General features: G+C 38.9%; 2 protein-coding genes across 3 annotated transcripts; both read right to left on the minus strand.

Moving 5' to 3' along the window:
• Positions 1 to 1,442: 1,442 nt before the first annotated feature.
• On the minus strand, positions 1,443 to 4,148 carry LOC114271551 (protein FAR-RED IMPAIRED RESPONSE 1). Its single transcript, XM_082888752.1, is given in 5 exon segments — positions 1,443 to 1,773; positions 1,861 to 1,941; positions 2,024 to 3,054; positions 3,057 to 3,822; positions 3,930 to 4,148. Coding segments are annotated over 5 exon segments (2,112 nt in total). The 3' UTR covers positions 1,443 to 1,758.
• On the minus strand, positions 2,248 to 15,268 carry LOC114271542 (uncharacterized). 2 transcript variants are annotated; one of them, XR_003632359.2, is made up of 5 exons: positions 15,023 to 15,268; positions 9,337 to 9,633; positions 9,048 to 9,164; positions 5,610 to 8,940; positions 2,248 to 5,134 (listed from the first exon to the last, which is right to left on the minus strand). XR_003632359.2 is itself a non-coding variant. In XM_028213156.2 (4 exons), the coding sequence occupies exons 2-4, from the start codon at positions 9,616 to 9,618 to the stop codon at positions 5,956 to 5,958; spliced, it is 3,384 nt and encodes a 1,127-aa protein (XP_028068957.2). In that variant the 5' UTR covers positions 9,619 to 9,633; positions 15,023 to 15,268; the 3' UTR covers positions 5,352 to 5,955. The 2 variants fall into 2 exon arrangements, 1 of the variants encoding a protein (XP_028068957.2); XM_028213156.2 differs by lacking the exon at positions 2,248 to 5,134 and having other exon boundaries at positions 5,352 to 8,940.
• Positions 15,269 to 15,497: the final 229 nt, after the last annotated feature.

Raw genomic sequence — 15,497 nt, forward strand, 5'->3', positions numbered from 1 at the left:
CGGGAAAGAGGGTGAGCAGCCCGCGGGAAGACGATGCAGCCATTTTCTAGGCAACAGTGTCACACAGTATCTCTCTCAGAACTCTCTCTCAGAAAACAGAGTGTTACAGAATCTCTCTCAGAAATCTCTCTCAGAATATCTCTCGCAGTTTTTTTGCCTCAGCCTCAGCCTCTGTCTTATAGCCGAGGCAGCCACGCGCATCGCGCGCCTCTTACCACCAGCCGACAAACGGGCACGCAAGCCAAGGCGCCCACGTGCCTTGCCATCATGTCCGGCACACCTTTTGATGAATTGGGCACGCCTTTTGATGGCACGCCTTTTGACAAAATTGGGCACACCTTTTGAGGGTGCCACTTTTACAAGGGTCCGACAAGACTCTATAAACTGTCCCGACATTTGATACCGGTTAGCTCCTTTATGGGTCCGACAAGACTCTGTAAACTGTCCCGACATTGATTCCGGTTAGTTTCTACAAGGGTCCAGCAAGACTCCGTAAACTGTCACAACCACTGTCACCACATTGTCTTCTACAACGGTCCGACATGACCCCATAAACTGTCTTCTATCCTCTACAACGTTATGACACCCCATACAGTGTCTTCACCAACGGTCTGACACGACCATACAGTGTCACCTATCCTTTTTTATTTTTATGTATTTTCTTGTTTTGTTACTCTCTCCAAACTCAAGTTGGTTAGTTTCTCTCCTCCTTGAGTTTGCGGGGGGCTGTTAGAATTTCCCATCTTTACCTTCACCTACTCCACTACACACTCCACTTCACCTACCTCCACTTCACCTAACCCACTATCACCTCCACTACACCTACTACCACATTTTCTTCTATATATAGATTGTATAGGAATTGTAATTAATCAATCTTGTAATACATCAATATCAATCAATAATACATTATTTTTTAACAGTTTTCGTGTCACCAACTGACCCCTTGAAGAGCTCCAAAATCAATTTAGGCAAACCAACAAATTACAATTCACATTCTGGATAGAATTCATATTTGTCATTCACAAACCAACAAATTTGAATTCATATTCATTCTAAACTGCACACAGAATTTTGTGACACAACACAGAATGTCCAAACACATAATTTGTCACATTCATTCTACTCCTTTCAAAACAAGTTCACAGAAAAAAAATACAGATCTTCCAGAATCTGTTAAAACCTGTCCAAAAATTCAGAATCTGTTTCGTACATGTCCAAAAATACAGATAATACAGATCTGTTAAAACCTGTTAACATTCATTCCAGAATCTGTCCAAAAATTCACATTCAAATCTGTAAAAACCTGTTAACAGAATCTGTTTGAACATACAGATCTTCACAGAATCTGTTTGAACATACTGATCTTGACATAATCTGTTTGAATATAAATACATTCTACAGAACCTGTTTGAACAGAATCTGCTGTTCAGAATCAAATATAACCTGTTAAAAACATACAGAACCTGTTTCAATATAACTTTTTCAAAATATAATCTGTTCAGCATGTGTTAAGAAAAACCAGTTCAAAAAATAAAATATCTGTTCAGCATGTGTTACAAATTCCATACTACGAAACTAAAAAAAAATTGAGCATTTGGATCCACATCTATATTGAAGTCGACAAAAGTTGAACCATCTATATTCGCCATTCCTGATTCACTCAAAGATGAGCTTCCAACTTTGTCCACCATTTGCAATGCGCTCTCTTGTGTCCCGTCCATACAAGGAAAATAGTAGGATTGAGCTTCCGACACCTTATGATACATTAGCCTGTTCCCAAACAAAATATCATTAATAAGTTCAAACATTTAAATAAATACCATACAAAACCAATTGAGTGGACCATGAAACACATACCTGATCGTACATATTATTTTCCATTCCATCCGTACAACCGAAATTCAACTTACGAGGTTCACATTGACCCATCTTACAACCCTATAGTAACACACATTGGTGACAAAGTTAGACAAAAAGAAATTCAGAAATTTACATATAAGCAAAAAATTAAAAAATATACCTGCACTTTTGTTGCCTTTTTATTCTTTCCCTTTAACCGATTCACTATTTCGTCCACCTTGCTCACCTTCCGTTTCGTACATGGACGGCCTCTTCGGCGAGCAACCAAAAGACTAAGCACCTTGCGAGTAGTACTACAAGGTAGCACATTACTGCTACAAGGTGGGACAGTACTACTAGAAGGTGACACATTACTCGCACAACGAGATTCATCTTTTCTTACTCTTTCCTTGATTTCTCTCAACCCAAGTTGAATGGCTTTGTGTTTACCATCATCGTTGGAAGCAATTTCTATAATTTCATCCAATGTCTTGTGGTAGTTCTCATGTACCTTTGCATTGAGGGCAGCCCCGGATTTCGTGTATGTTGTTGGAATACATGTGTACCCTCTTTCCAAATCTTTTCTCCATCTCGACATAATGTACTTATTAGGAACCTCATATATGCTCCTCTCAATGAGCACACTAAGGGAATGGGCACACACGATCCCCCTAAACTCAAACCACCGACACACACATTGCATTTCAAATTCAGTTGAATTAAAGTAAACAAGAAATTCAACTTTCTTCATTTTCTCACCCACAAGCACAACTTCCTTGACATGATTGGTACAAATGGATCCCTCCTTCTTCACAAGATTCGCATGACAATACCGTAGTCACTTCAATTCTACTTGAACTTCTTTAAATTTCGCATTTGTGTAGGCTGCACGAAATTGCTTCTCAAACTCATACACCGTTAAACAATCATACAATCTGTCTCGAGATTTGAAGTCTGCTTTGGTCTCCTTCTCCACCTTACTTCTCAATGCATTGTCGTACCGTTCAACAAATTGCTTTAAAGTAGTCTTTGAGTTGACATAGCCATCAAAAAACGCATTCATGCTCTCACTTCGCTGTGTAGTTGACATGCCAGCCCAAAATATATCTTTCACACAGGCAGGAATCCACCTATGTCGCTCAGCATATAATACTCCCAACCACTCGTTGTCATGGAGGCTAAACTTTTCAATCATCGTTTGCCATTCCCATCAAATTCATCTTTTCTGAAAGAATCATAGACTGCACTTTGTAAAGCGAATTTGATGGCTTCATATTGGGAATATCCTCTCAATTTCTCGGGAATTTTCTTCATTACATGCCATAAACACCAACGATGTCAAGCCTCTGGGAAGACAATCTGTATGGCATTTTGCATGGCTCTGCACTGGTCAGTTATAATAGCATTTGGAGGAGTGGCTGACATACAATTCAACCATTCTTTGAATAGCCAAACAAAAGTGTCCGTGTTCTCATTAGATAATAGCCCACAACCAAACAAGATTGACTGTCCATGGTGATTAACTCCTACAAACGGAGCAAACGACATATCATATTTGTTTGTAAGATAGGTCGTGTCAAATGAGACAACATCCCCAAATGCTTTATAAGCCGCCCTACTCCTTGCATCCGCCCAAAACAAGTTTTGAATGCGACCATCTACATCAAAGTCAATTGCAGAGTAGAAGTTTGAATTTTCTTGTTGCATCCTATGAAAATAAAATGCAACTGATTCAGCGTCTCCTACCCTAAGCCTCAATCTTCTAGCATTTTCAATGTGGTTCCTTACATCTCGTTCATCAAATGTTAATGCCTCATATCCCCCCGCTTCAACAATTATAGAATGAAAATTCCTAGATACCCCTATTCCTGCTTCATCATTTATTTCTAATCTTCTCTTCACAGGAGTACGAATCCTCTTATTCATTGGAAAATGGCGTGAGTCGCTAGGAATTAAATCATGCGTATGGTCGCTCTTATCCTAGCTTTACAATCAATTTTTGATAACAAATATGGTTTCAGGGGGTTTACTTCTGATCTTTTTGTCCTCTTCTGCGCCCGAGTACATTCAATTCCAAAGTATTTCACCTTTCCATCCGATCTAACATTCTGTATTCTGTAAGCTATAGCAAATCCAAGGTTTTTAGCATATTTTGCATAAAACTCGTGAACTTTTTGCTTTGAGGTAAACCACATCCCCTTCTTAGGTTCTTCAATTTCGTCACTCTCATTTAATGAAGGATTGTTCTCTGCTTCCTCAACTTCCTCACCCCCACTCAATGTAGGATGGTTTGAATCAATGTCCATTGTACCTTCAAACTCAAATGCGAAGTGTGAAACAGTTTGTATACATCACACAAATTATGTTCATACAGGTTCTGTTCATAAATTATGGTTATGTTCATATAAGTTCTGTTCATACACAAATTATGTTCATCAAACTCAAATGCAAAGTGTGAAACAGTTTGTCCAAAACAAGTTCTGTTCATACAAAAAACTTATGCATAATGACTTAACTGGGTTTTGAACCTATTACTTAGAACAAAGAGCACATTGAGACACATTTAATTACAAAAATGGATAATACCCTTGGACAAGAAACAGAATGAACTAGGTTAGTCCACAAAAATGGATTTCTTGATTGTCTTTGGACAATTAGATGAACAGCACAGAAATTCTGAAATCGACAAATTCATTTTTGTGAAATCCACAAATAGATGAATAGCACAGAAATTCAGAATGAACTAGGTTAGTCCACAAATTCAGAAATCCATTTGTGGATAATACCATTTTTGAACTAGGTTTCTATAAACATAATTTTGGAGTCTGATAATACCTAGCTGATTTATACATAATTCCCTCTCCGGTCGAGTTCTCAAACATTTCCCTCTATAAAATTATGTATAAATCAACTAGGTTTCTATAAAATTATGTACAAAGATTACCACTACTAAATCAATAAATGCATTACTAACAAAACAGTAGCATTCTATGAACTAGGTTTCAGAAGAAGAAACAGAGACATACCCTTGGACAAGAAACAGAATGAAGAAGAAGAAACATAGGCCTCAGAAGAAGAAACGCCGAACAACACAGTCACTTCGGCAGAGTTTTTTGCTGGTCGTCGGTGGTCGATCTCAGTGGTATTCTTCTTCGACGGGCTCCTCTTTCTCTCTCCTCTCTTTTCTTCTTCTATTTCACGCGCGGTGTTGGTAGATTGACAGTGATCTAAAAACTCACCTTTATCAATTTCGGGGGATTCGGGGGGTAAGTTTTCGAGCGACGTAGCGGAACTGTTTCACAATAACAGCAAAATTTTAAAAGGAAGAAGTTTTACATTATTGAAATGTCCCCAAAAAAAAAAAAAAAATTCAAAAATCAAAACTAAACCTGTAGGTGTTCTAAAAGGTAGTTGTTTACACACAAAAAAGGGGGAAGAAATAGAAATAATTTTCAAAAACAATTGGCCCCACAAATTTTCTATATTTTCAAAAACTGAAAACAAAAAACTGATTCACAAATTTTGAGGTTTATTTCGAGTACAAATAATGTCCTGTTAAAAGAATCCAAAATACAGAATAGAAATAAAAACATATGGCAGTATCACAAGACTCTTATCCTTAATTGAGCAAAAGTGAAATCTGATTACTAAACTGAAATTTACAACCAAAAAAAAAAAATACTTGTACAAAAAAGCGTCACAAAAAGCCTCTCATCAGCAGAAGAAATATCATAATATAGTTGAGGGGCAGGAAACAAGTCTCCTACACATTTCTGTTCTCCATTGTGTGCATGCTAGGTATTTGACAACCACCATCCTTCATTCATGAGGAAGCTTCTGTTTAGTCACCTGTTTTTCTCAGTTCACACTATTTTTTCCATTCAAATACCACCTGAACAAAAATCAATGGTTCAAATACAACTATCAAACAGAAACCCATAGTTCGGCTATACCTTCGATTCAGCACTTGATATTCCAACCATGAGTTTTTGTTTGGTAGTTGATATCCAAACTATTGATTTTTGTTCACTAGTTTATATCTGAACAAACAAAAAAAAATGGTATGAACTGAAAGAAATGTGGTGTGCAAATGGAAGCTCCCCTAGTCCATCTTCAGGTACGGCTCTTTTTCCCATCTTTACCCTCATCGCATGTCAATAATGACCCACCATTTACTGCATTTCTTTCTCTGCAATCTGAACTGTCTCCATTGGTATTACCAACTTCACATATGTTACCACAGCTTTCAGTATTCTCTTTGGTAATAGAACCTTCATGAGAATATAGCTGCAAATTCAAACTGGCATTGTTGTTAATGTCTTCATGGAACAACTCTTTTCTGCAAGAAACCAGCCAAACCAACTCACAATTTTCAGAATTTTTTTCTCTGCAGTTTGAACTTTGTTCAACATTAGCACTATCGCCTCCACAACTAGTTGCAGATGTCAACTGCACCAACAAATCATTTGGCGATGAACGGCTCTCATTTTCTTGACTTTTAACTGAATCATCGCAGCTTAGCTGCAGATTTGAATTCCCATCGCTGCTTAAACCTTCATCCAACTGTTCTTTTTTACCAAACACCGGCCTAACCAACTTTCTGCGCTTATGCTCTGGTTTCTGCACAGAGCCTTTTGTCTCATCAACTACAGTCTTAACAGAACCTTTTGTTTTGGTCCCACCCTGAATTTTCCTAGTTTCACTCCGGCGCCTAAAATCCACAACACGTGTCTCTTTCGCTATGTCATCGCAATTATCATCAATAACTTGTTCAAGATCATTTTTCATCATTGTCAATTTATCACACGCTATTTGATTGTAAATCGTATCCCGCCTTTTAGTCCTACGCATGTTCTCCATATCATGCCGTCTAACTAATGGAAGCTTTCCTGGCTTCATTATCCTGTGATTCAGTCTCTGATGTAGCATGTCCATGACTTGATCGACAGATGCATCCGTATCACATTCATCACAATCCGAAGTATCATTTTCTTGCCCAGGTAGTTCCGATGCTGAAGTCAAACGAGAAAAAACGCTAATTCTCTCACTTTTAGAATCAGCGCACATGCCCTTTGAATGCTGGTAGTACTCAATATAACTGTTGTATGATTTTTCATGGGAAGAACCACATTGTAAATCGCCCATGTTGTTGTCAAAAGAAGGAGCATCCTGGATTCTAAACGCTTGATTAGTCTCATGCTGTGGAATTTTATGTTTGTATCTGCTTTGTGATGCATCGCCATGCTTACCAAACTCAACGTAAGGGCTCTTGGCTTGCCTCTCATAGATTTCGCTCCTTGAAATAGGTATAGAAGCAGAACTGGACTTGGAAAATAGAGGCTCTTTATAGACTTCATGACCAGTGACTCTTGCTTCCACCTTTCCATATCCACCACTCAACAAGGAATGGTTGGGGTTGGTCGGCAAGGAAACTTTATTTACACAATTAGAAGCAACATCAAGGTTCTGGCTTAAATCTTTTGCCTCCAAACGATATGGTGATGCCCGTTTCACAGAAGAATCAAAGACATTCCCAAAAGAACTCCGATGAGGAGTAAAATCTCGAACTGAGTGAGAAGAAGTGCAATCAACCGCAACAGATGATGAGCGTCTATGATGAATGTCGGGGAATTCAGGATCATAAGGAAAAGCTCTTGTAACAATTGCATCATGAGATGTTGGATAAGAGAACTCAAAGGTTTTTTGTTCCATTGAACGAGGGAATGCAGAACAAGGCTTTTGTTGATCTTGACAAAAAGAATAATTTGTTTCCAATTGGGGCTTGCTTGAATAGAATGAAGGGTTTTGCCTAGACTGACAAAAATCGCTGAACCCAGTTGACAATGGAGGCCCAAAACAATTTTCCATATTGAATGCATTATCCACTCTATCGATATTTAAGGACATGCCTTCATCAGCTACTCTTCTTATTTTATCCAAGGGATACCCAGAGTGCACAGTTGAGATGACTTGCCCAAGATTATTGCCAACTTTATGTTCATTTTCCATACTCATGCGCGCCAAAAACCTATCACGGTCATTTTCTTTTCTTCCATAATCCAGTTGGTTTGCAAAATGCTCATTTCCCATTCCCACTCTATCACTCATCAAAAACATGGCATTATCAGTTTCTTTTTCCACTTTGCCAAGAGGGTTCTCCAAGTACTTGGCCAATAAGAACGGCCTTAAACCATTGTCCACATGATGTTCACTTTCCATCCTACCATTTAGAACAAATTTCCCATCATCACTTGCTCTTCTCACTCCACCCAAAAGGTTCTCCTGGCAATCAGTGGAGATGATTGGCTCAAGACCATTGTCCAAGTTACAGTTATTTTCTACCCTACAATCCATGAAAAATCTGTGATCATCAGTTGTTCTTCTTGCTTTAATAGCAGGGTTCTCAAGGTGATCAGTTGATGTGACCAATCCAAAACCATTATCTGGAGTACGTTTGTCTCCCAAAATATCCCTTATTGGAAACCTGACATCATCGGTGGCTCTTTGTACTTCAGCCAAAGAGTCCGCAAGGTACTCAGATGTAAAAATAGACCCAATATTTCTGTCCATGATACGCTTAATTTCAATTCTGTCACTTGGAAGAAGCTGGCTTTCTTCAGCTTCTCTCCCTGATTTACACAAGGAATCCCCTGGGTGGTCAATGCAGATATTGTCCACATCACAATCATATTCTATCCTATCTTGCATTGAAGACCTGCCATCATGATCTCTTCTTCTTTTACCTAAAGATGTTCTGGGTTGCTCCGTCAAGATGTCATTCCCATGATAATTGTCACTACTAAGTTCATTCTCTGTTCCATCACTCTTCAGAAATCTGTCATCATATAGTCTTCTAGCATTACTTGAAGGTCTTCTAACGTTACTTGAAGAGTACTCGTAAAATTTTGTATTGATGGATGGGTTGAGACCATCTTCCTTGACAAATTTTTCAGCACTATTTCTCACAAAAATCCTGTCATTACCAGCTTCTCTTCTGTCTTTCCCAATTGGTTCGCTGGCTTGCCTACTAAAGTGTCTCTCGGGTAGTTGTTCATTTTCTAACTTTCTTGAATTAAACAACCATAGTAGCCTGCGAACCTACACATGAACCAGAGGAAAAGAGAAAAATAAATAGAGGGAAATGAATAGTTCAGAAGCTAATATTTCCTTTCATTTGAAGTCAGCTTGATGGGGAGAGACCAAACCTGATCTTCAGACAGTCCAAAGTTGAACTTGTTCCTTGAAAAGTAATTCTCTTTAATAGCATCTCGAAATTCATGTTCAGAAAGTGGACTACAATACCAAATAGGGGTAAAACGAACCTGCAAGGAGATATAAAGGTCAAAATCCACAAATATGATAGCGAGAAAATCCAAGCCTCATGCCACAACCATTTGACTCCAAACTTTCTCCCAACATACTACCAAAGTAATTTTATAAAGAACTAAATAAAAATAAAGGGATGGGGGGGATCATCAGGTAAAGCATCCATACCTGTGCGGGGAACTGACTCCCCGACGAACTAAATGCATGGGGCACTAAATTCATTACCCCATTAGAGCTTGCCCGAAACACACCATGAAGCTCTCTCCTCTCAAATTCGAATAGAAATAAAACCATTCCAGCTTTAACCTGTTTTACAAAGTTTGCCTGAGCAGAAGGAAGGCCTAAAATTTTCCGTCTAAAACATTCTTCTTTTGTTGCAATGTTAGACATGAAGATTGCACCAATCTTGGGAACACCTCCCTGAACACCTTCCACCTCTTTGTACTCCATTGAAAACCTTGCAGACTGCCATTACATCCAATATGTGATAATGATAATGATAGTAGCAATAATCACATAACCAAGGCAAGGTAGTTGCAAAACAAGAAAAATAAAATCAAACATACATAGGGCTACAATACTGTTTGCTGACATTTCATACTATCCTGGAAATGCTTCTTCATCATGCAACACACACACAAAAAAAAAAAATGGGATGGAAAAAAGGTTGTGCCACATTACAATGTATCAATGAAATTTATCATTCTAAGATTAGGATCACATTTAAATTCCACTCCAACCTCACTGATCCCAAAGAACCATTTACACTCCATTTGGATTAAAGGGAGGGGAGTAAAGGGAAGTGTTAGTTGTGAGGGGAAGGGAAGAAAGGAGCAAAGAAAAGAGGGGAAGTATCCTCACTCTTGTTTTGTTTGACAATACTTAATTAAGGGGAAGGAAGAATTACTTTTCCTTCTCTTCGTTTGGTAAGAGAATAATCATAAAGGGGAAGGGGTGCATAGGTTACATATGCAATGTTTAAAATATAACTGAGGGCCATACTAGGTATTCCAAAATATTATTACGAGAAGCTTTCACTTCCCCTTTGTTTCCTCCCAAATTTGGAGGGGAAGAGAAGTGCTGAAAATGTTTGTACTCTCTCCCCCTCCCAACAACGCTATGCACTTCCCTTCCACTCCTTGCAACCAATCCAAACATGTGTTAAAATATGTTAATATATTTTATGTTAGTGCTTTAGGCTTTAGATTAGTGCATTTACTTTCGGTTAGTGGATCCACTTTTGACATGATGATGTTTGTAATGTTCTCTCCTATATAACGGAGAGTGTACCTCTTTATTCAAAACACAAGAACAATACATCAATATATCAATCAATAATACATTGTATTTTATCATGGTATCAGAGCTATAAGATTTAGGCTTGTATTTTTTTTTTCTCACCGGCGGGCAGCCAGCCGGCAACCTTGCCTTCGCTGCCCGCTGGAATTTTTTTCTACACATACCTTCTCTCCCGCTGTTTTGATTCGGAGTTAGCAGAAGCGTCACATATTGATCCAAACACTGTCAAGCCACCACCGCTGCAACTCCACAGTCGGAACCATCCTCACCGGAATCACAGACAACTTCGCGAGTATAATCACACCACGAATCGCAGTCGCAACTTCCTTGCTACACTTCACACCAAGCCTTACGTAACCGTTCGAGTCACCAACAACAACAAAGTCCTTGAACCGGGTTCGCTGACCGGCCCGAGTCTGCTTCTGAACCGGCATAATCTTCATGACCTCGTCCTTCAATGAAGGACCAACCCAGATCCAAAGACCCGATTCCAGTCCAGCGAGGACATAAAAGTCAACCCTTTAGCACAAGAACCCTCCATCGCAAGCCTGAGAGGAGACCCATCATAGGACTCCACAGATCCGGGAGTTCTCGGACCGTCCTTGCATGGCTGAGTCCGGTACCGACCCGGATGGAGCCAGTACTCGAACACGCCGTGCGCGACCTCACAGGCATCACCTTTCTTCCAGTTCCCTTTTCGGAATTCGGGGCAAGCCGTACCCGAATCGAGGGGGCTTCACATCTTCACTTGTAGGCATCTTTGCCTTACCATTTACCTCCGAGGATCTTCACATCTTCATGCTGTTCATCTTTTAGACTGGATGTTGCCGATGAACTTGACAGAAAGGATGGCAGCTCATCAGACCAAACTCTTTCTGAAGTTGTGTCTCTCATCCGTTTGTGGGAATCTACCACCGACAACTACAACCGAGCTCTCTCTCTCTATCTCTCTCGGCCTCTTCTCTCTCTACCAAGGAGGCCACACTTGAGGGTGATATGAAGAAACAGACCCAGACACCTCCACGCCCTCCATCCACTCACCTTTCTTTCTTTTCCTTCCTTTACCCCCACTCATCCACGTGAGCCCACTACTTTGTTTCTTTATTTTTTATTTTTTTATTATTTTTTTTATCTCTTCTTTTCAAATCAAAAAAAAAAAACAAAAACAAAAACAAAAAACAAAAAACTACCAGTTCCTCACCACCGCCCAACTTTTGTCCACTTCTTTTCTTCTTTATCATTACACCCAGACACACTCATTCACACTGCCGACACGCACATGCATAACGAGTCATATTTTCTTTTTTCTTTTTCAATCCACACCAGGTTCCCACCAAACCTGTCTAATATATTATATTCTCTTATCCTTTGCCATATTACCTTTATTTATTTTATTTTTATATTCCCTTTTCCATTAAAAAAAAACAAAAAAAAACAAAAAAAAACAAATAAATAACTAAATAAATACATAAAAAAATATATATATATATATACAGATTTGCACACCAAACTTTCCCTTATTTTATTCATGTCGGGGCTCACCCCGATCACCATTTTACATAAAAAAAAAAAAAAAACAAAACAAAACAAAACAAAACACAAAAAAAAAAAGAAAAAAAAAAAAAGAACAAAACATCCACAGGCGGGATTTTTCTTCTCTACTCTGCTGCAGGTCTCTTCTTCTTGCCTCCGTCCTGGGCGGTCCTTGCCGGTGTTGCCTCCGTATTTCCCACTCCACTGGGCATGATCACTCCCCCATACTCCTCCACTGCAGCATATGGCGGACCTCCAAATCGGAACATCACAGTGGCCTTCCGCTTCAGCTCCTTGTTTTCTGCCCTTAGCACGCTTATCTCTGCTCGCGCATCCTTATACATGCGTTGGAGCAGAGCCAGTTGAGCGTTCAAATGTTGCACCTCATTTGTCCTACTCTGCAGCCGGTTCGACAAATTTGTAACCGCAGTCATGGTTTCCACACATGACTTCAGTGTATATTGATTGGCTTCAATATCTGTTTGCCCTGCCATTTTTTGCTCCACAGACCGCATCGGAAAGTTCAACGGAGCAAACTCCGGGGCACTTGGTTGCGGTTCCAGTGCCACCGCACCAGTTCTCTCTCTTGTTGACTCGTTGAGGTCGGGAAAGAGGGTGAGCAATCCACGGGAAGACGATGACGCCATTTTCTGGGCAACAAAGTGTTACAGACTATCTCTCTCAGCACAAGGAACTCTCTTTCTCAGCAACACGAAGGATTTTCAGAGGTTTCTCGCAGGTTTTTTGCCTCAGCCTCAGCCTCTGTCTTATAGCCGAGGCAGCCACGCGCATCGCGCGCCTCTTGCCACCAGCCGACAAACGGGCGCGCAAGCCAAGGCGCCCACGTGCCTCGCCATCATGTCCGGCACACCTTTTGATGATTGGACACGCCTTTTGATGGCACGCCTTTTGATGGAGTGGGCACGCCTTTTGAGGGCGCGACTTTTGAGGGCTCACTATATATATCCATATATATATATATTTGGGCAGCCTATATACACCATCATACAGTGTATTTTTTTAAGGGTCCGACAAGACTCTATAAACTGTCCCGACATTGATTCCGGTTAGCTCCTTTATGGGTCCGACAAGACTCTGTAAACTGTCCCGACATTGATTCCGGTTAGTTTCTACAAGGGTCCAGCAAGACTCCGTAAACTGTCCCAACAACTGTCACAGCATTGTCTGCTACAACGGTCCGACATGACCCCATAAACTGTCTTCTACAACGGTCCGACATGACCCCATAAACTGTCTTCTACATCAGTCTGACACCGCCATACAGTGTCCTCTACAACGTTATGACACCACCATTCAGTGTCTTCACCAATGGTCTGACACGACCATACAGTGTCTCCTATCCTTTTTTTTTTATTATTTTTATGTATTTTCTTGTTTTGTTCCTCTCTCCAAACTCAAGTTGGTTAGTTTCTATCCTCCTTGAGTTTGCGGGGGGCTGTTAAAATATGTTAATATATTTTATGTTAGTGCTTTAGGCTTTAGATTAGTGCATTTACTTTCGGTTAGTGGATCCACTTTTGACATGATGATGTTTGTAATGTTCTCTCCTATATAACGGAGAGTGTACCTCTTTATTCAAAACACAAGAACAATACATCAATATATCAATCAATAATACATTGCATTTTATCAACATGATGTTACCAACTCTTCCCCTCCTAAATCATCAATCCAAACAGAGGCTTAGGTATAGGTGGCTTTATAAGAGAAGCCCATGTAGGCATATGTGAGAGGAATCAAGTTCAAGCAAAGCATAGAAACAAATCCAAGTGAAAGTAGGAAGATCATAGTTATAGCAACAAAGGAATGGTGAACATTTTTTATATAAAAAGGAGAATCCATAAGCAAAGAGATGAAATCCAAGAGCAATGAATAAAATGATTACACAATACAATGTGAACTTAGATAATACATAGTCCAAAGGTATACAATGTCAGATAATTATTTGCATTGTGAGCACTCTATATTTATATCTGATCATTCAAAAAAATTCAGCATCGTTGCATAAGTTGTTTAGAAAATAAGATTTGATTATAAGAAAATGGTAGCATGCCATTAAGTTATGTTTTGGACACTAGCAGCACCCCAAATATCAATACCACACACTTTGTCACTAACTCCTACAACATTACAATTGTCCAAGCATTATGAAGAATGACTTATAATCTCCCGAAATTTTATTGCGTAGCTACTAAACGTGTGATATAACAAAAGTAACCATTAATTTTGCTGAGTAAAATTCTCACACTCCCGTTATATATATAATAGACATTTAAAAAAATCATTTCTCTTGGCAATTCATTAATTTTGTTTCCCTATTCATCTTCCGTTTTCTAGACAAATCCAGGCAAATCGAAGATCCTAGCAAAGAGTTATGTCAAATAAAATAGGCATTAGCCAGATGTAAAACATGATTTCTTGTAATTTCTAAATAATTTTTCTTGAAATAACAAAATATCTGATCATCAATCGAAACAAAAAAAAACACCACTAATAACACACAGATAGAAAGACATATAATTTTGTAATCTAAATAGGCTATAAGGACATTTTCAAAAATCAAAATGTCACATTGTGTCAACACCATCACAAGCTTCAATTATATAGTAGTATAGATGGATAAATAGAAGATATATATATATACAAAAAGAGAGAGTGAACCTACAAAATGAAGTCTGAGTTGGTAATTCGGATCTAATGAATGAAAGACGAACAAAAATACAAGCAAAGACGATCCAAACAGTCCGTTCAGCTTTCAAGTAGATGGGGACACTTGAATCAAATCAAAGATCAAAACAATACGATACGAGATCATAAAGTTGGAACCGAAACAACGATTTTCGATCAAATGACAAATAAAGTAATCATAAAACCGGAACTAGTCCATCAAAATGCACCAAATCATCAACACAATAAAAATAAGAGAAAGGAGCATCAATTAGGTCATAAAAATGGAACAAAGAGATAGAAAGAGAATGGAGATAAGAGATATTGTGTATACCAAGCAACGAAAGAAGGTGAGATGACAAGGCCGATGGGGTTGAGGAGTCCGAAGAAATGACGTCTCTGTGTAATGATATGAGATGAGTCCTCCAAAGACGAAACGTCTCTCTCTCTCTCTCTCTCTCTCTCTCTCTCTCTCTCTATGTAGTAGTTTAGATTGAGAAAAAATCAGAAACCTCTGCGGTTGTGCTGCTGGAAAAAGCCAACTGTTGAATCTTTTTTGCCTCTAAACCCCGCTTTATACAGTTTGTATGGTATATGGGCCCGTAATCGGCATTAGGACCGACACTTTCGTTCTGATCCACTTTGTCAACTGAAATTACGAAGGTGATGTTGGGCCCCATGGCCCATTGTTTGGTTTCTATTTTCAAAATTTTCTTTTTATAAAATTTTATTTTTTTTCATTTTTCATTTTTTTTTATTTTTACTGAACTGTTTTAATATTTTAAGTAATTTTTTTAATTTTTAAACAC

The sequence above is a fragment of the Camellia sinensis genome, chromosome 9, assembly GCF_055761805.1.
Source record: "Camellia sinensis isolate YWXY chromosome 9, ASM5576180v1, whole genome shotgun sequence".
Classification (NCBI taxonomy): Eukaryota; Viridiplantae; Streptophyta; class Magnoliopsida; order Ericales; family Theaceae; genus Camellia; species Camellia sinensis.